Here is a 24,500-nt window from a genome sequence, read left to right on the forward strand (position 1 = left end):
TTCTGCTTGTTGCACAAACTACCAAAGTTCTGAGATAAGCACAAATGATTAGACCCGAGCTAAACTCCAGCATAAAAGAAAGATTCGTTGTCTGCAAAAGGATCAAGAGTTTAGGGAAAAGTGAATGCTTCCATGATCTGCTCCAAGAAACCAAACTTTTTACCTCACAAAAGGGGTCCTCTGCCAGTCATTTTATACCTGCCCCACAAGGAACCCACATTTTCCAAAGTTCTTTTAAGCTAAGGGAATGACACTGCAGTTTCATGGAGCCCATCCTTCATTTTCTGTTAAGATATGCAGGGACAGAATGCCTCTCCCAAAACTGTATCCGGACACCTGCTGACTTCATGCCAAAGCTCACCCTCTTTTAGGCTTCCAAAGGTCAGGCTCTCTGACTGCCTCCAGAGAAGGGGCCAGGTGCTCTCTTCTCAGCGCGTGAGTCCTCAACCCTCTTTGCAAAGCCTGTTTTTAAAAGTTATTTCACGTAAAAAAGCATTGCCTAAGGTCACACGATGAGATTAAAGTCTGCAGACTCCAAATGAATCCTAAATCATAGTCCAGAATAGTTAATCCAGAATTTGGAATTAGAAGAGTTGGTTCCAGTCCCAATTCTACTGAAAGACAGTGTTTGTGTCCTGACCTTTCTCTTTACAACTCTCTTGAAGGACTGCAGAGGATTAAATGAGATAATGTACCTAAAAGCACCTTAGAAATGTTACAGTGCAAATTTATTTTCCCTGAATTTTTAAAATTATTCTCATCAGCTCCAACAGATTGTGTAAAAGATAGAAAAGCCTGCACTTCTGGCTGGCTTAGGGCTAGTTATGGAAGAGACCTTAGCTCCTGGCTCGCACAATTTCCAAGTGAGGATCCCAAAGCCTGTTCGTGTCCCTCCTGGAGCCAAAGGCTGATTTAAATTACTTTGCAGCCCACCAGGTAACATAATTCTAATAACATGCTGGAGAACTCAGAACACTGGTTAACAGTTTAAAAGAGCAGCTCTCTGGGGCTCCCTCTCGCCTCTGGGCCCTCCTTCACACGTGCTAGTCCTCAGAATTCTCAGCCTGCTCTTCACTGAGCTACTTCCTCCCCATCCTGCAAACCTCACTGCAAATGCCATTTCTTCCTCAAGGAAACCTTCTTTCACTCTCCAGACAAGGTCTCACTCACAAAGCAACTTCTAATTCTCCTTTATATCATTTAATCCAATTGTGATTATAACTATTTAAGTCCCCCCATGTAAATATAAGCTGTGGGAGGGCAGAGTTCACATCTGTCTGGATCCTTCCACATCCTTAGTGCCTTGGATAAAGACGATAAAATGCGTTGAGTCAGGCCAGAGCTTTGTGTTTCTTCAGTCTTGTTAAGAGCTCTTGTGATAATGAATATAAAGTATAAAAATGAAACTAATTTAGTGCTGGCAGCAAAGGTTCTGTATGGAGGAATGCTTCCTTTGGCAGTTTTCTCCAATAAAAAAAATTTATGGGCCTAATTAAATCATCAAGATCTTTTTCAGAGGTACAGCAATGGTCAAGGATTGTGCTTGCTCTGAATTATTCACTTTATTCAAGTGGAGCAGCTCTTCTGAGAAGAGCAGTTAATGTCAACAAGGAAATAAGCACAACTTCCTTTGTAAACAGACAACTGTCCTTTCTTTTTCTTTGATTCTTAGGGCCCAGGAGACAGTTTCTAAGTATGGAAGCTACCCTAGGCAAAACCATGAAGAAGATGAAGTTCTACATCAACCTCACTTTTTCCTCACTTGTTACTATTTGTTTTTCTAATGGCCCTCACACTCCTACCTTAGGATAAATTTAAATCAATGTTCAGCCTCACCTAAGAGAAGTATCTTTTTTACCTTATCCTGACTTTTGGAAAAAAGGTTCTGTTCCCCCAAAAGTATAATTTCAGACAACAGCTACCAAATCTGTGTGTTGTTATGCGTAGGAATGTGTGTGCGATAAACTCCCTCCCCGCCCTCTAGAATCACATTTGCTCACCCTCCTTACCCTGGCCGGCCCTACTTGGCCAAGTGTTGGTGGACCTAGTTGCCTTAAAAACACACAAACAAGAAACAGGGCCTAATTTTCATAAAATGCATTGTCAAGAAGGAGCCTCCTCAAATAAGATTCAACATCTGCATAATAATAATAAATGTTAGTACGTAAAAACCAATGATTGTGGGAGAGATGTAATCCTGTGGCTAAGAAGTGCTGCCTGGACCAGATCTCCTAGGTCAAGAAACAGTAGGACCAGAGTGTTTAATCATCAGACAAGTGGCTAGAGTTAGAATTTCCTCACAGCCTACTATCTCAACTTCACTGGGACCTTCTCAAATTTCACTGGGCTGGTTCTTATTAGGGTGACTTCGAGGAGCTTTGGCTTCAGGGATCCTTTCTTTCATTATCCTTTAATTATAGTGAGTCATTTTGGGTTTTGACAATTTCTGCAGGATGTAGGTTTCATTTCTTCCCTGTAAAACAAGAGGCAACCCATCTATTCAGTAGCTGGAAAAGTGAATTTCCTGTGGAATGACAGGAATTACATAGAAGCAAGCAATTTTATTTTCCTCAAATGTAGCAATAATTTTAATCTGTACATACATAAAACAAACAGTGCAATTATAAAACCTTGAAGGTGACATGCATACTTTAAGGTGCAGTTGGGATGGGGGAGGATGTTAGCATCTCCAATTTTCCTTACCACATTTTTTTTTTTTAAGTTCCTTATGCAAAAGTACTGAGTCAGGAAACTTCATCTGGAATGCTGAAGTTAAAGGTGAACTTCCTGAAGTCTGCACGTCTAAATATCACAAACAAAACAGAAGTGACCTCCTAGAACAGTTTGGGAGGGACTAGCATAATATGGCTGGGCTTTCAAGCTGGGAATGAATTAAATCAGGGATGCATTTTTCTGAAAAACTAAAAGAGAGAATGTTTGTAACTGAGTGTCCTGTTTCTGTTTCATAGTTGCTACCCACTTGAGCCCTTCCATCAATCTTTTTATTCGGTACAGGTTCTGAATAGATGCTGTTCAATGGAGTTACTTGTAACTAGGGGTGGTGAGATGCAGAAAGGAGGACCTGGGAAAATGGCTTCTTCCTTGATGTCTGAGTCCATGCTCCTCTTCCATTGTTAGTTCTTATGGCCTTTTCTCTGCCATGGAAGCAGAGGTAGCTGGTGCACAATGTCAGCTGTTGTCACCGTTCACAGGCCCAGGGGTGCAGTAAAGGCGAGTGATGGGGGTCTACCTTTGCTTCTTCCAGAATACCTTTCTCAAGCTTTCCTGGCCTTTCAGTGGCACTTCTAGAACTAGAAAGTCAGTTCACTGGGTCCTTGACTCAGAGACGAGGATGAGACAAGACGTGGCAGAGTGACAAGACACAAAGGGAAAATATGGTATCAATTAGCCTCAGAGCAGGAATAGAGAGATTTATATTTGCACTGATGAAAATTCAAATTCCCAAAGTCAATGTAAAGAAAAAAAAAAAGATTTTCTTTGAGTATTAATTTTTCTCTGTACAAGTAGCCTGTGCACTTCTGGTGAAAATTCCTTGCACTGTTCTCAAGTTAGATGATCCCAGGGACACTCTAGGGCAGTATGCTCTAGCTCTTCTGGAACAGCTCTTTCTGGCAGTGGCATTTTGATGTGAAACCCAAAGTAAATCCATACATGGCGTCACAGTTATTAAAATAATGAAATATTACTAGCCAAATGTAACTGCAATTCAATCAGTGTTATTTTTCACACACAGAAATTTAGAAAAATCAAGAGTATGATAATAAAACCATAAAATTAAACAGAAGGAAATCAATTTCTACAAGAAATCAAATATATTTACAGTGAGATTTAAAGGGAAAAATAAGCTACTTGAACCATAAATTTAATTTTATTTTAAATAACTTTAGCTACCTCAGCTGTTAATACAATAAAAGCAGAAAGAACAGGCTGCCTTTTGTTCAGATTTAATCAGAAAATTGTATCTACAATAATCGACATAACTCGCTTCTTGTCCTTCACCAATCTCATCAAAAATTATTGCATTTTCCCCCAAACTGTATTTTTTGGATTCCTCTGTGAATATACTCATTTCGTCCTCATTCCTGGAGGCATCTTGGTTTAAATCCATCTTTAAAAAAAGGAGAAGGGGTACATATGTGGAGGCAAAATATTCTCTTGAAGCCAACAGATATAGAGTTGCTAGAAGAAGCTGATTGTACACACAAGCTGCCTGGTTGGGAAGGGGAGGACTGCTGATTTAGAGACATTGTGACAGCCTTTGGTGGATGGGCACAGGCAAAGCCCCACTGGGCCCTTCTTCCTTGGCAGGGTCGGGACTGAGCCAGCGGAGGCGGAGCTTCATCTTCCCCTTGGAATTTGTCATTTTGGTTCTCCTCCAAAAGCCTTCATCCAGATAAGAAGCCAATGACTGATTACAAAAATAAGAATAATTAAATTTGGCTCAAGAGAGAGATTGTCCAACTGTTCTGCCTTGTTATTTTTTCAATATCCAAGGCCTTTACAAAGAAAGAAACAAAACATCTCTCAATCTCCCAACGAAAGTGAACTTTTTTTTCTTTTTTTTTTTTTTTTTTTTGCTCCAAATGCTACGACCTGAAGAATGGCTGCAGATTGAGATATCAAAAATCTCAGAAAAATATATAATATATTTGTATATCTCTGTATGTCTATTATTTAAATTTCACATTCCTTTAAAAGTGGTTATTCAGTCAGTAGCTGCTGAAGGAGGCTCTTCTGCTGGGCCTGGGGGGTCTGTGGTCCTGCCGTGGGTTTTTGAGTTCCCAGTGGACCAGGCTGGTTCAGGTAAGGGTCCCCGCCTACCAGATTCACTGTACACTGGACGTCAGCAAACACCTGAACCTGTTGCACCTGCTGGAACACAAATAAAAGATGTGTTTAGACAGAAGGGTCTGCCCCCCCGGCTTATGAGTGGGTACTACTTGAAGTGGAAACTCACTAGAGCATTCCTCTAGTCTGTAGTCACCACAGAGAAGAACTCTTCTGTCTTCTTGTCCTACAAAAAGAAAATCGCTGCACTCATTTTGCTCAGGGTTCTGGAAAGTTCACACTTTAAAAATAAAATCAAAATTGGAATGGTCAAGCCTCCTACAGGGTTGCCGTCAATACTGAAAATAAGCATCATTGCTAATATTGCCAAGATTGGGAAAAGCCCAGTTTCAGTCTGGGTATCCAGTGGTGGGTTTAAAAAATAGGTATATTATTTGGAAAACTGGTTATAAAAGCATTCTATGGATGACTTTAATAGGGTAAAAAAATCTTTATGATGTTAGAAAATTAAGGGCTTTAACCCAGTATTAGCAAAATAAAAACCACCACAGCTCAGTGAATAGGACATCAGTATTACTAAAATTAATGTCCAGAAGATTTGTGTAGTATCTAAATATACTATTACATAGCTCCTTTTTACATATTGCCTTTAGAATTACAGCAAAATATTAGAACAAATAAAAATTTTATATTTAACTTATTTTTCCTGATAGACAATCCATTTAAACACATGAGCTAAAAATAACAGTAAACTACTAGCTGAGAACAGTGTGAATTTTCCCTTTAACTACTTTCAGTAATAATACATGTATTCCTTTAAAAAGTCTAAGGTTACACAGTTTTAACATTTTCTATCAGGAAAACAAAGCCAGAAGTTAGTCTTCAACAATCAGCCTTATTAAAAAGTCATCTGTAGAACTAATTAGGCCAATATCACACTTGTGAATATTCCAGACCAAGAATGGAGATGCTTTCTAAGGTATCCAAGTGCATCTATCTAAGTGTCTCGGCATTTGGCAAACTTGTGCCTCATGTTTAATAGGCTCATGAAGTATTTTAGATTAGTGATAGATTTTTTGTTCATCACTAAATTCATGCCAATTACACTCAGTGTTTCTGAAAACTTTTCTATCCTAATTGAATAAAAGTTCTTTTCCATCAACCTTAATTGGCCAATTGTCAAATGTCCCGACCATCCAATTTCTCCATCAGTCTAACCCCTGATGTTTTTTCCTCACGATGCACCTACATCTCCACTCTACCCTGTCAGATAAGGCAGATAGTTCTTGAGCTGAGCTTTTTTAGTGTCTTATGAATTAAACCTTTATTTAGATTAGTATCGTTTCTCTCCTCACCCTCTCTCTCATCCTCCTCTTTCCCCCAGTTTCCCAAATTTTGCTTCGTGTCCCCATCGGCTCCCATTTGTTTTCTTCTTCTTTTGGGCTCTTCCTCATGTACATAACATGAACCAGCTCTCTCTGAGTCTATTCTCCATCTGCCTCTGTGCCCTCCACCCACCTTTGTTCTCTATAACTTCTTATTCCTACTCTTTTCCTTCTAGAGTTCCAACCTTGGCCTTCCTCTCTCTCTATGTCAACAATCCCCCTACCAGCCTTCTTCCGCCTTCTCTATTCTCTGTGTTCTTTTCCTGTTCTCTCCTCTTCCCCATCCCAGCTCTCCAAATGCAGCTAGCCCTCTATCCTCCCCTACTCCTCTCCTTGTTCTTTTCCGTCTCCTTTTCTATACATCTGTTTCTATATTTCTATCTAACTCACTCCCCAGCTTTTGTCTGGCAAATACAAAAACATTAGAGCAAATACAGGTTTCATGATGGGCTACCACAGAAAGAAGATTCTGCCACTGAAACTTAACGTGAGCACAAACTATATTGGATTTAGGCAATGACTGATTTTTTTAAAAATTAACATAAAATTTCATGTTTATATGTTTCAACATATGAAATACTGGGGCAGAGCATAAGGTGTTTGTGCCCTCAAACACTTAAAAAATTTTTGATAAAGGCATGATAAACTGGAGAGAAAATTCTGCTGCTTTAAAAAGAATGCTTTATTAAAAAGATACCAAACTCCAAAAAGTATACATTTCAGCCTTTTTGAATTATTACTTAAAAACTTGGTGACTTAGACCAGACCTCAAAGGACTTCTGATATTGCTATACCTTCAGAGACAGGCAAAGCGACACGAAAACAAAACTTATGCTTTGCCCAATGAGAAGAGTGATGTGAGAGCTGAGTCCCAACCTCTTCAGATTTTCCAGCATAATTTTTACTTCAATTCACGTACTATCCCAGGACTCAAGAACTTTAAAACTTAGTTGTTTTGTCTGAAGTATATGTCTCTGTAAGTATGAGACTTTTAAAAACTTCTAGTGAATAAAGACTTCATTTCGCCCAGCACAAAATCCTCTCTTCACCATCACAGGACTCAGATCCTATTTCCTGATGCTCCAGCTATGCACATAGTTTCCTAACTGGCTTTCCTCTTTCTTCGCTGGCTGTCCAGTGCTCTTCCTTTTCCCTCTTCCCCCCTCAAGATGAAGTTTAAACTAGCACTTTTCTCACTGTTCCCCTTCAGGGATGATGCTTCATTTGTAGGACTGAATCCAAATTCCTTAGAGTTTGGTATTCAAGGCCCCTGGAAATTTGACCCAATCTATTTTACTAATTTTAATTCCTGTGAATTCTTATTACAAAACCTTTATGCTCAGTGGATTTGGCTTCCCAGGACTATGCTGATATTACTGTTTCCATGTCTCTGTGCCCTCTAACTTCCAATCCCCTGGACTTCCAAGCTCACCCCCTTCCTCAGCCTCCAAAAACCACAGTACCTTTCTCCTTCACTTGCCTCCTTCAAGGCCCAGTTCAGTCCTATGTCCTACATAAATGCTTTAATGACAACCTCAGGAATTTCTCCTTTCTTTTAATGCTTATGGCTCTTGTTACTTGTAATAAATTTGAGTTTGCTTTCTTTGGTTATATAATAATTTATGTGCATTTGTCTGTATGTTTTATCTTTCAACAGGCCCTAAGTGGTATGGCAGAAAAAGCATAAACTTTGGTGTTAGAAAGACCTGGGTTTGAACCTCAGCTCTGCCACTTTCTAGTCTGTGAATTGTATATGTAGTTAAATCACCTCAGGTTCTGTTTCTTCATCTGTGAAAAAAAAGGAAAACTAACTCCTTCATAGGGTTACAGTGATGTTTACATGAGATAAAGCAAATAGTGCCTAACACAATACCTGGCAAATCATAAGCATTCCACAAACGAAGCTTCCTTTCCTCACTTCTCCCCACAGTTCACCTAAAGAGCAAACATGTCTCATGTTTCTTTGTATCTCCACCTTTATAAAAGGCCTGTGTTTTAAAAAAAATATCTTAATTTATGCTAATATAGGAAAGTGGCCACCTTGTTATTTGTATTGTTTTGAAACAAACTTCTAAAAGGAGGCAGAGTACACAGTAGGCATTCTGTTTTGTCTGAATTTATTGAACTCTTTTGAGGTATTCTGATTACACATGAGTTTTAGCACTATGTTTATTTACAAATAGCAATTAGTGGTCACCATTTGTGCTCCCTTATCCTGTCTAAACATTGGATTAACCTTTCTGAAAGCTTCTCTCATTTAACCCTCTCATAATCCTCTAAGCAGGTATCTCGTCAATTCTGTTGGTTATATGGCAGCTCAGGAAAGTTCTTCCCTAACATGCCCAGGATAACACAGCTAAGAAGAGCAGAGCCAGGACTCACAACCAGGTCTGACTCTCAAGGTCAGGCTCTTAACCGCGATGCTACACAGAGTTTCCTGTGTATCTAGAGAAAACTTGACAGCTCTGGGCTTAGAGTTTTCTTACTGACCTGGGTTCCATCTGCTTCTGTTTTGAGAAGGTCAGTGGATGAGAGCTGGTTGCAGTAGAGGCCTGTGTGTCTCAGTGCTGGATCATTTATCTATTAAAGATAAGTATAAGACCAAATTACAAGCTAGTTTTTTACGTTGAAGACCAAATTCCTCAATGAAAAACAATCTCACTGACAGAAAAGTAATAGGAGGAGAGCAGAAATAACAAGCTTAGAAATTTACTGTGTTGTCAGAAGTCAGGACAGTGGTTCCTTTTGTAGAAGTAGACAGACATGCAAGGGAGTGTGGGGAGAACCTTTGGGGTGCGGCTGGTAATGTTCTGTTTCTCTATCTAGGTGATAGTTAAAAAGATGTGTTCAGTTTGCGAAAATGCATCTAGTTGTATACTTTTCTGTATATCCTTATAGCTGATACTTCAATAAAAAGTTAATTCAACACTCGTGAAAGTTAATTAGCAAAAGACTTCCACTTGCAGTCAAGATTCAGTGACAGGGCTCAGATTTATCCTCTGCCTGAATCAACTAAAAATTTGGACAAAATATATGAAATGAACACACTCAAGACCTTGGACAAAGGCAATGAAGGGGAAAGTTGCCCCTAAGGGTTGGGAAACAATTGAGGGGAGTCCTACCACTACCCCAGCCTACTGCCTAGAGAGAATTTCCAGGCTGCAGCGTGAGGACAGGGAACCAGACAGCACCTGGCAATCTCCCTGAATTGAGAGTACAGAGCCAGAATTCACAGGGCAGAATATCAGGGGAGAACAACACAGAGAGTAGCAGCTTAGTATTGATCACCTAGCTAATGGATGTTACGGAACTACCCAAAGCAAAGATTCACCTGAAAAGATTTACATGGAATAATTCCCAAAGATCACACAGAGCTGGGAACAGGTCCTGATCCCACCAGCCAGAGTGGAAAACATCATAATTCACGTAGTGTACTGGAATGATTTTGCTTTAGTAGTAGGGTAAAATTAGCCCTATACTAAATACTGCTCTGGTCCCACTAAACAAAAAGCAAGACCTGAAAAAAAATCAAACTGTTTATTTCCAAGTAATTTAAGCATTTCCCAAAACAAATCTCAATATTTATAGGAACATAAACAAGGTAAAATTCACATGTCTGGGATCCAATAAAAAATTACCAGGTATGCAAAGTAGCAGACTCTGACATAAATTGTACTCATGTTTTCTTAGGTCAGTCTCCCAAGGCAATAGAAATAAAAGCAAAAATAAACCAACGGGAACTAGTCAAACTTATAGGCTTTTGCACAGCAAAGGAAACCAAAAACAAAACGAAAAGACAACCTATGGACTGGGAGAAAATATTTGCAAAAGATGTGACTGACAAGGGATTAATTGCCAAAATATACAAATAGCTCATACAATTCAACAACAAAGAAACAAACAACCCAATCAAAAAATGGGCAGAAGACCTAAAGAGACATTTCTCCAAAGAAGACATACAGATGGCCAACAGGCACATGAAAAGATGCTCATTATCACTAATTATTAGAAAAATGCAAACCAAAACTGTGACTTACAATGAGGTACCACTTCACACCGGTCAGAATGGCCATCATTAAAAAGTCTACAAACAATAAATGCTGGAGAAGGTGTGGAGAAAAGGGAACCCTCTTACACTGCTGGTGGGAATGTAAATTGGTGCAGCCACTATGGAGATAGTATGGAGGTTCCTCAAAAAACCAGAACTAGCATTGCCATATCCAGCAATCTCACTCCTGGGCATATACCCAGACAAAACTATCATTTGTAAAGATACATGCACCCCTATGTTCACAGCACCACTATTTACAATAGCCAAGACATGGAAACAACCTAAATGTCCATCAACAGATACATGGATAAAGAAGATGTGGTGTGTATACACACACACACACACACACACACACACACACACACACACACACACACTGGAATATTACTCAGCCATTAAAAAGAATGAAATAATGCCACCTGCAACAACATGGATGGACTTAGAGATTATCATACTAAGCCAAGTCAGTCAGAAAGAGAAAGACAAATACCATATGATATCACTTATATGTGGAATCTAAAATACGACACAAATGAACATATCTGCGAAACAAAAACAGACTCACAGACATAGACAACAGACTTGTGGATGCCATGGGGGCAAGGGGGTAGGGTAAGGAAGGATTGGGAGTTTGGTATTAGCATATGCAAACTATTATACATAGGATGGATAAACAATAAGGTCCTACTGTACAGCACAGGGAACTATATTAAACATCCTGTGATAAACCATAATGGAAAAGAATATTAAAAAAGAATGTATATATAAGTATAAATGAATCACTTTGCTGTAAAGCAGAAATTAACACAACATTGGAATCAATGATGCGTCAATAAAGTTTTTAAAAAATAAAACAAAGTAGCAGAAAAATATGATCCATAATTAAGTGAAAAATCAATTAATTGAAGCCAATCCTAAAATGATGCAGATGCTAGAAGTGACAAGCAAGAATATTAAGACAGTTATTATAATAACCATATTCCATATATTCAAGAAGACAGAGGAAAGACTGAACATGTTAGAGATATGGAAGATATAAAAAGGGTCCAAAGTGAATTTCTAGAGATGAAAATAGCAATGTCTGAGATAAAAAATACACTAGATAAAACTATCAGATATTGCAAAAGAAAAGAACTGTGAATCTGAAGCTATAGCAATAAAAACTATCCAAAATGAAAGACACAGAGAAAAAAATGACTGACCTCATACCCCCTTAAAAAACTCCAAACCCAGAAAATCAGTGAACTGTAGGATAACTCAAATGGCCTACGATATGTGTAATTAGAGTCTCTGAAGAAGAGGAGGGGGTTGGTGACAGAAAAAAATATCTGAAGAAATAATGGCCAATACTTTTCCAAATTTGATGCAAATTATACACCTGTGAATCAAGAGGCTTACTGAACCCCAGGCACAAGAACCAAGAAGAAAAATCACACTAAGGCATATCATAATCAAACTGCCTAAAACCAGTGATAAAGAGAGTAATCTTAGAAGCAGCCAGAGACAGCAGATATCTCATCAGAAATATAGTGGAGCAATGTCTTTAAAGTACTGAAAGCTAAAACTACCAACCTAGAATTCAGGGAAAAGAACTTTCAAAGATGATGGTGAAACAAAAACTTTTTCAGACATACAAAAGCTGAAAGAATTCATCACTAGCAGACGTGCACTATAAAAAATGAAGACCTTCAGGAAGGAGAATGATACTAGATGGAAATTTGGATCTACACCAAGGAATGAAGAACACTGGAAATAACTATGTGTGAAATATAAAAACTACTTATTTAAACTTTAAAAAATATTATTGACTGTTTAAAGTAAAAAAAGTGAAGTAAAAAAGTACTAACAACATATTGTGGGGTATATAGCATATGTAGATATGATATGTATGTACAACAATAGCACAGGGGGGGAGAAATAGAAATAAACCATTGTGAGATTTTTATATTTATATGAGGTGATATAATAGCATTTGAAGGTAGATGGCAACAAAGATGTATACTATAAACTCTAAAGCACCAGTAAAACAAGAGTTATTTATAGCTAATAAACCAACAATGGAGATAAAATGAATTAAAATATTCAATTAAACCAAAAAAGGCAAGATGGGACAAAGAGAAAACAAATAAGATGAGAGATTTCGATCTTCAATAGCAATATCAATAATCACATTAAATGTAAATGGGCTAGCCACTCCAATTAAAAGGCAGAGATTGTCAAACTGAATAAAAAAGCAAGACCCAACTACATAAGAAATACATTTTAAATGTAATATTCTTTTTACCTAATTCATTTTATTTTTTATTAATCTGTCTTAATATACTGGAGATAGTGAATAATTCTACTAACTGAAATACGACAAGATAACAAGGACAAGAAACAATCCTATTTAGTTCTTTTATTTTGCTATAAGATATCAGTAAGTTGTTGGGTTTTTTAATGAAGTTCTATTTTTTGTTTGTTTGTTTTTTGCAGTACGCGGGCCCCTCACTGCTGTGGCCTCTCCTGCTGTGGAGCACAGGCTCCAGATGCGCAGGCTCAGCGGCCATAGCTCACGGGCCCAGCTGCTCCGCGGCACGTGGGATCCTCCTGGACCAGGGCACGAACCCGTGTCCCCCGCATCGGCAGGTGGACTCTCAACCACTGCGCCACCAGGGAAGACCTATTTTTTTAAAAAAATTAATTACGTAATTTTATTTTTGGCTGCGTTGGGTTTTCGTTGCTGTGTGTGGGCTTTCTCTAGTTGCAGCGAGTGGGGGCTACTCTTTGTTGTGGTGCACAGGCTTCTCATTGCAGTGGCTTCTCTTGTTGTGAAGCACAGGCTCTAGGCACACGGGCTTCAGTAGTTGTGGCACACGGGCTCTAGAACGCAGGCTCAGTAGTTGTGGTGCACGGGCTTAGTTGCTCTGCGGTATGTGGGATATTCCCAGACCAGGGCTCAAACCCGTGTGCCCTACGTTGGCAGGCAGATTCTTAACCACTGCGCCACCAGGGAAGTCCCTAAATTGTTGGTTTTTTTCCCTGCTAACTTCGTTAGGCTAATACCTGGTGAATGGGGACTTTTCTTTTTTTAAAATTCATATCAAAAAGGAATTCTATAGAAAAGGTAATCAGTGTTTACATGTTTTTTAAGACTTGCTATAAATTATGGCTATATGGTCATAGCCAAGTCACCATAGTCTACTTTGTGGTTGATGATAGAATAATAACTACAGGGAGTTACCCAAAGATTTTTTAAAATATCACTTTGAATTTAGTCATTCTTTCCTTAAATATCTTTAGGAGGCTCCAAGATAAAATAAACCTTTAGATGGCCTGTAACACCCCCTAAAAAGCTTACCACATAAATTCTGCTCTAAATATAAACATCCCCTTAACATTTATTAGGCTTTTCAACATCTATTCCTGTCTAGGTCATGCTGTGCTAACCAGTCTTGAATAGTCTTTTCTATCTCTTCCTTTAGGCAAATTTCCCATGAAGACTTTCCTAATCAGACTCTTTTTCATTTAAACCCTCCGTGGTTAACTGTTATACCCCTAATATGACAGAAATATATGCACAGTCCTATGGGGTCCATCTCTTACACAGCTGTTCTGTCCTACTATTTAACTAATCCTTTGTTCACGTTGTGCCTCTCCAACTTGTTAATACTATTGCCCACAGAGCTATATTTGTATATAGTAAGTACTGAGTTTGTTGAACTGAAAGGGAGAAATGAAGAAAATGTGTTCAAAATATAAAGGGGTAAGTTCCAAGTCGATGTATTATATGTATCATTTTATAATAAATCTGAAACACTAAAATCTCATGAGACTAAAATCTTACAAGGTCTGTCAAAATTTCCATTGTATATCTTAATAAATAGTAATTATCAAAAGATAGTGGGAAAGAAAAAGAAGTGTGGTTATTTTTGACAGGTAACTGAACATTCAGGATTTCCTTGGAATAATGAATTGCAGTGTGGTGTGATATAGAGCACTATGTGTGTGTGCAGCAAGTGTGCCAGTTGTGCCACTTACCTGCTCAGGGCACACAGTATTCATGCCTGGCATCTGCAAAGAGCTCATCTGCATCTGGCCCATCATTGGGTTCATGTTCTGAACATTTGTGTTTCCACCTGCCATGGACACGGTGATGCTCATATTGTTGTACACTCCTGGCTGTGCAGGCGTGGGCTGGTTCTGAACAGCTTGACTGAACACACTGTTAACTCAAAAACAATCTCAATTACATCCACTGATCATGAACATGGGGATAACGTGACTGGACTCTTTTTCTAAATTATTAGATGGAATTCCAAAGAAAATATTTTATATTCCTAAGTTATGTGTAAGATTTTATCTTATTATAATATGTAAGAACTAAGTATCATTCAGATGTACTCTGAACTCTGCTCAAGGGGTTTAATAACTAAAAAGACCTCATTTTAAGTCATAATTATATGGCTTAGTATCAGAGTTGTTAAACTTCAATTATTCAAATAACTAAGAAAGGAAGTTTTCCACAGAAGTAAATCTTCCAGATAACTGGTTTACCCATTTAAACATCAAAATCATTCTAAAATTTATTACACTATTTTATCTTCTTAAACAGAGAATATCCTATTTAAGCAAAGTACCTGGCATATATATCAATCTTCAATAAATGTTCATTGAATAAATTAACAAAGGAATGAATGATTCAAAGGTAGCATTCTTATATTGTGATTGCTTGTATATCCTCTTAGACTTAACACCTGGGGGGAGTGATGATATTTTGTTCCATTTATTCCTTGTTTCTACTAATAAATGACACACAGCAGCAGGCACTCAGTAAATATCTGATGAATGAATGAATTGTGGACATGGGTTATTACTCAGTGCTGTCAACTGATGAGGTTCAGTTGCTTTTGTTAATAGATTTTACTGTATGTATACCAATGCTTTTTGAAGTGTAGTCCAGAGACCATCTGCAAGAGAATTCCCTGGTATTCAATGAAAATTGAGACTCTCAGGCCTTACCCCAGCCCTAGTGAATCATATTTTCTGGGGGTGGGTATGGAAAGCTGCATTTCTAACTACTTATGCACATTAAAATTTGAGAGCCTTTATTCAGTGTCCTACCGCTTGTTGTCACTTCTCAAGGATTCAGCTTCTGGCCGTTTTCAATATGCTATAAACTGAGAGGAAACCAAGAAGTATATACCAGATATTTTTATTTGGAAAATATAATGTTTTTGAAGACTTCAAAGGTTTTCTCAGGCCTGAAGATAGCTTCATGTTTTTTCTAGGAAGCAAAATGCAATGCCAATTACGGTTTTCAGAGGGCTTGTTTTAGACTTCCTTCTTCACCACCAAGGTCTGGACTGTGGTTACACCAAGGATCTCATGTTAAAACAGTTTCTATTAGTAGACAGAATAGTATGGAATAAACTCCAAGTAAATACAATTTGAAACTTTATATGTGAACCCCCCAGATTCTAAGTGATACATATATACACATCTAAAGGAAAATAATATGAACTATGTCTTTGGTAAGTTCCAAAAAAACCACCAAATGTTTTGTGATTATATATCAATTTTTAAACAATAAGCTGTTGGTAAAATTCTACCTATTTTAATGTTTATTCTGAAGAATTTGATTTCAAAAATTATTTATCCCATCAATGGCTTATCTATTCCTTGCTTGCTCTTGGGAGGTAAGCAGGATGTACTAACATTTACAGCTTCTGGTAAATTAAGGTAATCATACTGAAATTAACAGGCTGAGAAACAGCATATTCATCATGTCTGAAGAAAAGTAGCAAATTTTCCCCAAGTAATTATAAAACACGAATGCTCAAAGAAAATTATATGCCTAGGAAATGGTCAATAATGCATCTGTGGACCATTAATGTCTGTACAGTGTGTATGCTTGTCAGACAGTGTCCCCACAGCTAAAGATGAGGAAAAAAACCATTAGTCTACTGCCCATTTTCTAATGAGAACATTTCTGTCTTAGACAGTGCTCATTTGCAACTGATACATAAATCACCACTGTGGAGGCGCAGGGCTATGTAAGTTAATGCATGCAGCAGCTTCAAGGACTGCAATGATGTCATACTTAGTGAAAAAAGTTTAGGATTTAATTTCTTTTCAAATTATATTTGGGACTGTATATTAGCCTAAGTTCTTTCAAACTACTCCTGCCAATAGTTCCATTTTAGTTTCTGCCCTCATTGGAAGAAGATCAAGCCCTTCTGCAGCATCAATCACTGTTCCAGGTCCTGGAATGGACTGTGGGGTTCACTGGCACCTTAGGCCCAATGCATGAAGGACCCCTCCCTCACCTGCTTTCCGGATTGGCCTCATGGCAGTTATCACAGTTTCCTTACGCTAGCACCAGGTATTTGGTAGCCCTTAAATCATGGGGGGGAAAGGGAAAGATGACAACTTTGGCCTAAAGTAGGTTCCATAGATTTTACAGGTATTAACGAGCAAGGAGGAGTTCCTGGTCAAATAAGTCTCAGAAACAAAGGGTTAAACCACAGACCTCTGCCTTTAAAATGCTTATAAGCCCTGGGATTCTCCTTTGTGACTAGAATTACACAGAAACACTGTCCAGTTCCTGGACAAATAAGTTTGTTTAACCCTTTATTTCTCTTGCCACCAAAGAGATAATGAAAAAGAATCACATTACACTGTCTCTGAGCTATATTACATCATTCTGCTTAATGAGTCTTTGTTTCATGTTTTACTTCTCTCCGACCTGCTCCTGTCACTAACTACACTCTAGGTAAGTTGACAACAGGGGCTGTTTTCCCCAGTTCCTTGTGGTATCTTGCATTGTGCAAAAGAGACAGTGAGTGATCACAAACTATATGCTGCCTGTGTTGACTAATACACTTTTATACATGAACCAAATAAGCAAGTGTGAATGTCTGAAGAGTTGGTGATAACTATTTTCTTCCTCAGATGATTTGGGAAAGTCAAAAGTTCATAGAAACTGCTGAAGTACAACAAAAACTCAAGTCCATATTTGAATCTGCATCCATAAAATGACTTAGGTAGGAATAGGGAATCTCTACACTCATTAGTTCAACAGATATATATTAAGTGCTTACTTGTTCTCAGGGATGGACATATACAAGTAAACAAAAAGTCCTTGCTCTTCTGAGGCTTATATTCTAGCCAGAGGAGACAGACCCTAAATAGGCTAACACACAGTATGTCAGATGTTAAGCATGATAAAGAGAAATAAAGAAGGGAAAGGAGGGACCAAGAGGTGGGAAATGCTGTTTAGAAATGATGGTCAGGGAAGGTTAATATGGTGACATTCAATATCTATGTCTAATAAAGTGACATTTTTTAAGAAGAGACTTGAAGCATGAGAGAGAAATCCATGTGGCTACTGAGAGAAGAACATTCCAGCAGAGGGATTTAAAAATGCAAAGGCCCTGAGTTTGCAATGTACTTGGCACATCTGAGGAACAGAGGAATAAACAGAAGCCAGTACGGCAGAATGAGTGATGAGAATAGCAGATGAGGTCAGAGAGGTATCCTGGAGCAAGATTATGTAGGGCATCAGAGGCCCTATATTGTATTTTGAATAAGCTGGAGTGTCTTGAGTAAAGGGCTGATATTGCCTCATGTTTTAAAAGCATCACTCTGGCTACCAGGTGGAGACTAAACTGTAGTGGAGCAAGGGTGGAAGACAGGAGGCCACTGCAGTGGTCTAGGAAAGGGATGATGCTGGCTTGCACTAAAGTGTACAAGTGGGACAGTAAAGAGTGAGAGCTGCTAAGAAGCTGATGTGATTTGCTGATGGATGTTTGATGTGGGATGTGAGAGAAAGAGAAAAGGTTTTCTTCTGAATAACTGGAAGAACAGAGTTGTTTATTGAGATGTGAAAAAAGTATGAGACGAGCAGGTTTGGGGAAGAATATCACTTTAGTTTTTGTCATGTTAAGTTTGAGATGCCTATTAGACTTCTAAGTAGAGATGTCGATTTGGCTGTGGTATATACAGTATGGTGTTCAGAGGAGAAGTCTGGGCTAGAGACTTAAATTTAGGAGTCACAAGCATAGGGACAAGGCATTTATATCAGTAAGGCTGAATGATATAACTAAGGGAGCAAGCAGATATGGGGAAGAGGTCGTAGAATGAGCTCTGAGGCCCTAAAATGGAGGTCAGGGAGATGAGGAAGACCCAGCAGAGGAGACTGAGGGTTAGGAAGAGAGTCACCTTTCTCAGGAGAGAAAGCTGTTCCAGAAACCAACTGAAGACAGAGCTCCAAGAAAGAGTACATGCTCAAATATTCAAGTGCTATCAATGCTCATTGCATTTGGCATTGTAAAGGACATTAAGAACCTTGATAAGAATACTTTTGGTGGAACGGTACGGATGAAAGCCTGACAGATTCAATAAGAAATGGAAGGAGAGGAAGGGATTTAACTGTGAAGGGGAGCAGATCTGTCAGCATGACTGTGTTTTTTTTCTCAAGGCACATTCAGATGCTTAGGTGTAGGTATGGAGCGAGAGTTTAGTTGGATTTCATTAGGGAGCATTTTGCTAGGCATCAGTGCAACAGAGGGAGAGGTGGGCAAGGGTGCTGAGAGTGCCTGGAAGGGAGTAATTATAAAGATGGACCATGGAATCTAAAGTGAGTTTAGGAAGCTGGGATTAGAACACAGTAGAAGACTAAGTTCTTGCACATCACATAGACTGTTCCATTTCTACCTAGTTTGCATCACTCCTCACTGAGAGCTACACAGTTCTCTAACAGGAAGATTTCCTCTCTTACCTTTCAATGAACTTTAAGAGAATATGGTCTTAAGTTTTCAACTTTAACTACCTTACTTATTATGTTGTCAGATCAAACAGCTTCCCTGTCATTAGAACCAAGACACAACCAAATTAAAACCTTTATAAAACTCAAGTGATGTGTGAAAAGTTCAGCAGCCACGATTTGGGGGGAAAAATGACTTTAGTATGATAATTCTCAGTAAAATGGGTAAAATAAGGCCACTGAAAATCTAGAGATTCAAAAAGCTAGATAAGGTAGAATGACCTTAGAAGACTTAAAAACCTTTGCTGTTGCTATGAAATCCTTCAAACATACTGAGAAGAGTGAAACCGTGTGCCCACTACTCAGCTCTGTTGAATTCTAACATTTTGCCATTCTTGCTTTAGATTTTTAAGATTTTTAAGTGTTTTTATAAAGAATGATTTTTTTAAAAGTACTCATTCCTGTATCTGTCCCAGCGAAGCTCTGTTACTCATAGGAGTCGATCATATTCTTCAGGTGTGCTGGGAGTGGGATGAAAAGGTTGGGGGCCACTATACTACTTTTCTGTACTGTAAACACACAAATTTGCCTTAAAATTGACTTGAAACTTAAAGGACTTAAAAATCGCTATTTGCTGATAATATAAAATTCAGTTCCTTGAATTTGCAAATGGATAGTAGCTACTAATCTTCTATTTGGACTGTGAAGGCATATTTGTTCTTACGTGCTGCAGAGTATCAGGGATGCTCATATATTAAAATGCCCCCTTACTTGTTGTTTCCCATTGCTCCTTGCTGCCAGGCCTTCATGTCTGGTGACTGGTAGCCAGAAGTGGGCGGAGTCTGCTGGAGCAGAGAGCTCTGAGGAGGAGGGATTGGCATCGGCACCATGGAGCTCCCAGGGCTTAGAGATGGAGAAAAGTTGGCCTCACCTTGGGGAACCATTCCTACAAATCGACACAAATTAATTTACGTGAATACACTAAATATTTATTAACCCCATAAAAGAAAAAAATAAACCCAGAAGGATCTGTCATAGTATAGTTAGAAACAGCCTATTCAACAGAGTAGGAAAAATTTCAGTTCCTTAAAGACAAAACAGGAAATTTCAGTATAAACAGACAGATAAATAAACATATAAAAGAGATTTGGAAGAATGTTTCCATTCACTAAGATACTGATTTGGGTACCACGATTATGTATGATTTTCTTTTCTGTTCTTTTCTGACTACATGAATTTTTAAGTGTAAAAAACAAATATGAGCACACATGACAGATTACTTGTGTAATAAAAATAAGCTGAAAAGGATACGCGATGACAGATGTTCACTAAATTTGTGATAAACATTTCATGATGTATGAAGTAAGTCAAATCATTATGCTGTATACCTTAAACTCATACAGTGCTGTATGTCATTTATATCTCAGTAGAACGGGAAGAAGAAAATAAGTCACTGGGATGTAATGTATAGCACAGTGACTATAGTTAATAATACCGTACTGCATATTTGAAAGTAGCTAGGAGAGTGGATCTTGAAAGTTCTCATCATGAGAAAAAAAAAAAAGTAACTATGTACAGTAGTAGATGGTAATTGGACTTACTGTGGTGATAATTTTATAATATATACAAAATATCAAATCATGTTATACACCTGAAACTAATATAATGTCAAGTATGCATCAATAAAAATAATTTTAAAAAGCTTAAAAAAATAAGCTGAAGAGGGAAAAAGGTAAGAAAAACCCACGCATGAAATGAAAAGTGAGAAAGTATTGTCAGCTGCTCCTCCTCAGTTGTCTTTATGGGCACTGCTTCCCTTCCCTGCCTTTTTTTAAAAGCTTTACTGATATGTAATCTATATAGCATCAAATTCACCCACTGAACTGCACAAGTCAATGATTTTTAGCAAATTTATAGAGTTGTGCAACCAGCACCACAATCCAGTTTAGACATTTTCATCATATCTCAAATTCCCTTGTGTTTGCAGTCAATTCCCACTCCCACCTCTAGCTTCAGGCAACCATTGATCTGCTTTCTGTCCCTACAGATTTGCCTTTTATTGGAAACTTCATATAAATGTAATCATGTGAGGTCTTTTGTGTCTGGTGTCCTTCAGCATAATGTTGAGTGAAACATTATGCTGAGGCAGCATTTATCAGTAGTTTGTTCCTTTTTATTCAGGATAGTGCTTATTAGTAACCATTGATATAACTGTGTTGAAAATCAACTGACCATAAAAGTAAGGGTTTATATCTGGACTTTTTATTCTGTTGCAGTGATATGTATGTCTATACTTGTACTAATACTATACTGTCTTAATTGCTGTACCTTTATGATAATTTTTGAAACTGGTAGTCAACCAACTTTATTCTTTTTTTTAAAAAAATGAATTTATTTATTTATTTTTATTTTTGGCTGTGTTGGGTCTTTGTAGCTGTGCTCAGGCTTTCTCTAGTTGTGGTGAGTGGGGACTACTCTTTGTTGTGGTGCGTGGGCTTCTCATTGTGGTCGCTTCTCTTGTTGCAGAGCATGGGCTCTAGGTGCATGGGCTTCAGTAGTTGTGGCTCGCAGGCTCTAGAACGCAGGTTCAGTAGTTGTGGTGCACAGGCTTAGCTGCTCTGTGGCATGTGGGATCTTCCCGGACCAGGTATCAAACCCGTGTCCCCTGCATTGGCAGGCGGATTCTTAACCACTGCACCATAGGGAAGTCCTCCAACTTTATTCTTAATTTGCAAAATTGTCTTGGCTACTCTAGGTCCTTCGCATTTCCATATAAATTGTGGGAGAAGCTTGCCAATTTCTCCCAAAAGCATATTGATATTTAGATACGGATTGTGTAATTATAAGATCAATTTGGAGTAAATTACTGCCTTTTCAGTCTTCTCTCTGATTTCACTTTGTATAGTTTCCATTGTTTTATCTTCAAGTTCACTAACTTTTTCTTTTATAATGTCTAATCTGCTGCTTATCCTATCCAGTGTATTTTTCATCTCAGACACTGTAGTTTTTATCTCCAGAAGTTTCATTTTGGTTTTATTTATATCTTTCATACTTTTAGTTAACACGTTCAAGCTTTCCTCTAGCTTCTTGAAGATATAGAATAAATGTATAATTTATAACTGTTTTAATTCTAACACCTGTGAAATTTCTGGGTTTATTTTGATGACTGATTTTTCTTCTTGTTATTGGTTTTATTTTCCTTTATCTTTGCATGTCTGGTAATTTAAAAAAATTCAGATTCCAGGGCTTGTGAATTTTACCTTGTTAGTGCTAGATTTTAAAAATTCCTTTAAATTTAAATTTTCAACCTTTGTCTGGGTCGTGGATAGGTTACATGGTAACAGTTTTAATTCTTTTGGGTCTTGTGCCTAAAGAGACAAGAGCAGGGTTTAGCCTGGTGTTTATTTTGCCCTGCTACTTAGGAACAAACATTTCTGAGTATTCTACTTGACACCGTGAATTTTGAGGTTTTCTATTCTGGCTGGTGAGAAGAGGAACTGGCCCTGTGTAAACTCTGAAGATATTCCCTCAGTTCTTTTCAGGTGGTTTTCCCCGGCCTTGGCTTGTGTACACACACACACTGATCAGTTCTCAACTGAAGACTTGAGCAGGACCCTCTATACATCCCCATGGTTCTCTCTCTGTGTGGTTCTCTTCTCTCTGGTTCTGTGCCCTAAAACCTCTACCTGCCTTGGGTTTCTCAGACTCTAAGTGCCATTGCCTCAACTATAGGAAACCACTCACTCCTGCTGGATTCCCCCTTCCTGCATCACAGTCTGGACAATTTCTACAACTATTGTTCAATTTTTTGTTTGTTTCAGATGGAAGAATAAATCTCATCCCTGTTATTCCATCCTGACCAAAAGTGGAAGTCCATAAAAATTTAAAAGAGTAAAAATGGGCTTCTTTTTATGTTTTCTGTTATGCTAGCACTTTGTATTTCTTATTTTTTTCCTGACAAAATACATTTCACAGTTAAATACTGTTGAGGTAAAGAAAGTTATAAAGGTACAGAAAAAAAGAACATCGTAATGTGATTACCCATAATTTAGTATAATTCCTTCAAATCTTCTTCTATGAAATATTGCATAACTTTGTGGCTTGCTTCTTTCCCTTATCATTATATCATAAGTATGTCTCTATGCCTTTAATGTCTCCTTGTAAACATAATTGTAGATTCCTGTATATTTTGTGTTCTGTTATTATTAATACAATGACTTTTCTTTTTTCTGTTTGGTTAAACTAGCCAGATATGTAGTTAAAGTGTTCACTTTTATTTTTTATAGGCTACAGTTTTAAAAATATTTTAAATTTTCTGTGAAAGTTGAGCCAACTGCAGACTTTCTATATTTTTTTCGTTCACTAAATGTTTAGCTACTTGTTTTCTTGGTAAAATTTATATAAATAAAGCTACAGTGACTTCCCTGGTGGCGCAGCAGTTAAGAATCTGCCTGCCAATGCAGGGGACACAGGTTCGAGTCCTGGTCCGGGAAGATCCCACATGCCGCAGAGCAACTAAGCCTGTGAGCTACAACTACTGAGCCTGTGCTCTAGGGCCCACAAGCCACAACTACTGAGCCTACTGAGCCTGAGTGCTGCAACTACTGAAGCCCATGTGCTTAGAGCCTGTGCTCCGCAACAAGAGAAGCCACCACAATGAGAAGCCGGTGCACCACAATGAAGAGTAGCCCCCGCTAGGTGCAACTAGAGAAAGCTGGCATGTGGCAACTGAAGACCCAGCACAGCCAAAAATAAAATAAATTTATGTTAAAAAAAAAGAGCTACATATTTTTCTCCTTGCTGCTTCCTCCATATGTAATTTAATCTCTGGTAAATAATTTTGACTTCGAATATATGGAGAAATTATTTTTTTCATTTATGACTCTAGAGGGTGGGTTCCCTCCCATCATCTTCATTTTTATATTGGCTGTCTTTGCATTAATTCTACATTTTAACTTTTAACTATTTTGGTTATGATCTTTAAAAAATACTTATCTGTTCCTAATGCATTTTTACTCTTATTTATGATAAAATAATTTCTTTCAGGAAAAATATATATGTGAGGGGGGGAAGATACTTATCACATTCTGGCTATTATTCTGTGGGGTCAAAGTTAATAAATAAGACTTCAAGTACATAAGCATGAATAATTTATTTATTTTTGGCTGCATTGGGTCTTTGTTGCTGCACGTGGGCTTTCTCTAGTTGTGGCAAGCGGAGGCTACTCTTCGTTGCGGTGTGTGGGCTTCTCATTGCAGTGGCTTTTCCTGTTGTGGAGCACAGGCTCTAGGTGCGTGGGCTTCAGTAGTTGTAGCATGCAGGCTCAGTAGTTGTGGCTCATGGGCTCAGTAGTTGTGGCTTGTGGGCTCTAGAGCGCAGGCTCAGTAGTTGTGGCGCACGGGTTTAGTTGCTCCGCAGCATGTGGGATCTTCCGGGACCAGGGATCGAACCTACGTCCCCTGCATTGGCAGGTGGACTCCTATCCACTGTGCCACCAGGGAAGTCCCAG

General features: G+C 38.3%; 1 protein-coding gene across 14 annotated transcripts in view; it reads right to left on the bottom strand.

The window, feature by feature from the left end:
* Positions 1 to 2,559: 2,559 nt before the first annotated feature.
* Positions 2,560 to 24,500, bottom strand: part of NCOA1 (nuclear receptor coactivator 1) — a 260,566-nt gene continuing 238,625 nt past the window's right edge. For 9 of the 14 annotated variants that reach the window (XM_067007981.1, XM_067007985.1, XM_067007983.1 and 6 more), the window contains 4 exons: positions 19,763 to 19,937; positions 14,266 to 14,449; positions 8,685 to 8,774; positions 2,560 to 4,893 (listed from right to left, as the gene is read on the bottom strand). In XM_067007981.1, the coding sequence (XP_066864082.1) occupies positions 4,723 to 4,893; positions 8,685 to 8,774; positions 14,266 to 14,449; positions 19,763 to 19,937 (620 nt within the window). In that variant the 3' untranslated portion in view covers positions 2,560 to 4,722. Of the gene's footprint in view, positions 4,894 to 4,978; positions 5,036 to 8,684; positions 8,775 to 14,265; positions 14,450 to 19,762; positions 19,938 to 24,500 lie in introns of all 14 variants that reach the window. The other 5 variants (XM_067007992.1, XM_067007990.1, XM_067007989.1 and 2 more) reach the window with 3 other exon arrangements.

Source organism: Kogia breviceps, chromosome 11 (assembly GCF_026419965.1).
Source record: "Kogia breviceps isolate mKogBre1 chromosome 11, mKogBre1 haplotype 1, whole genome shotgun sequence".
Lineage (NCBI taxonomy): Eukaryota > Metazoa > Chordata > Mammalia > Artiodactyla > Physeteridae > Kogia > Kogia breviceps.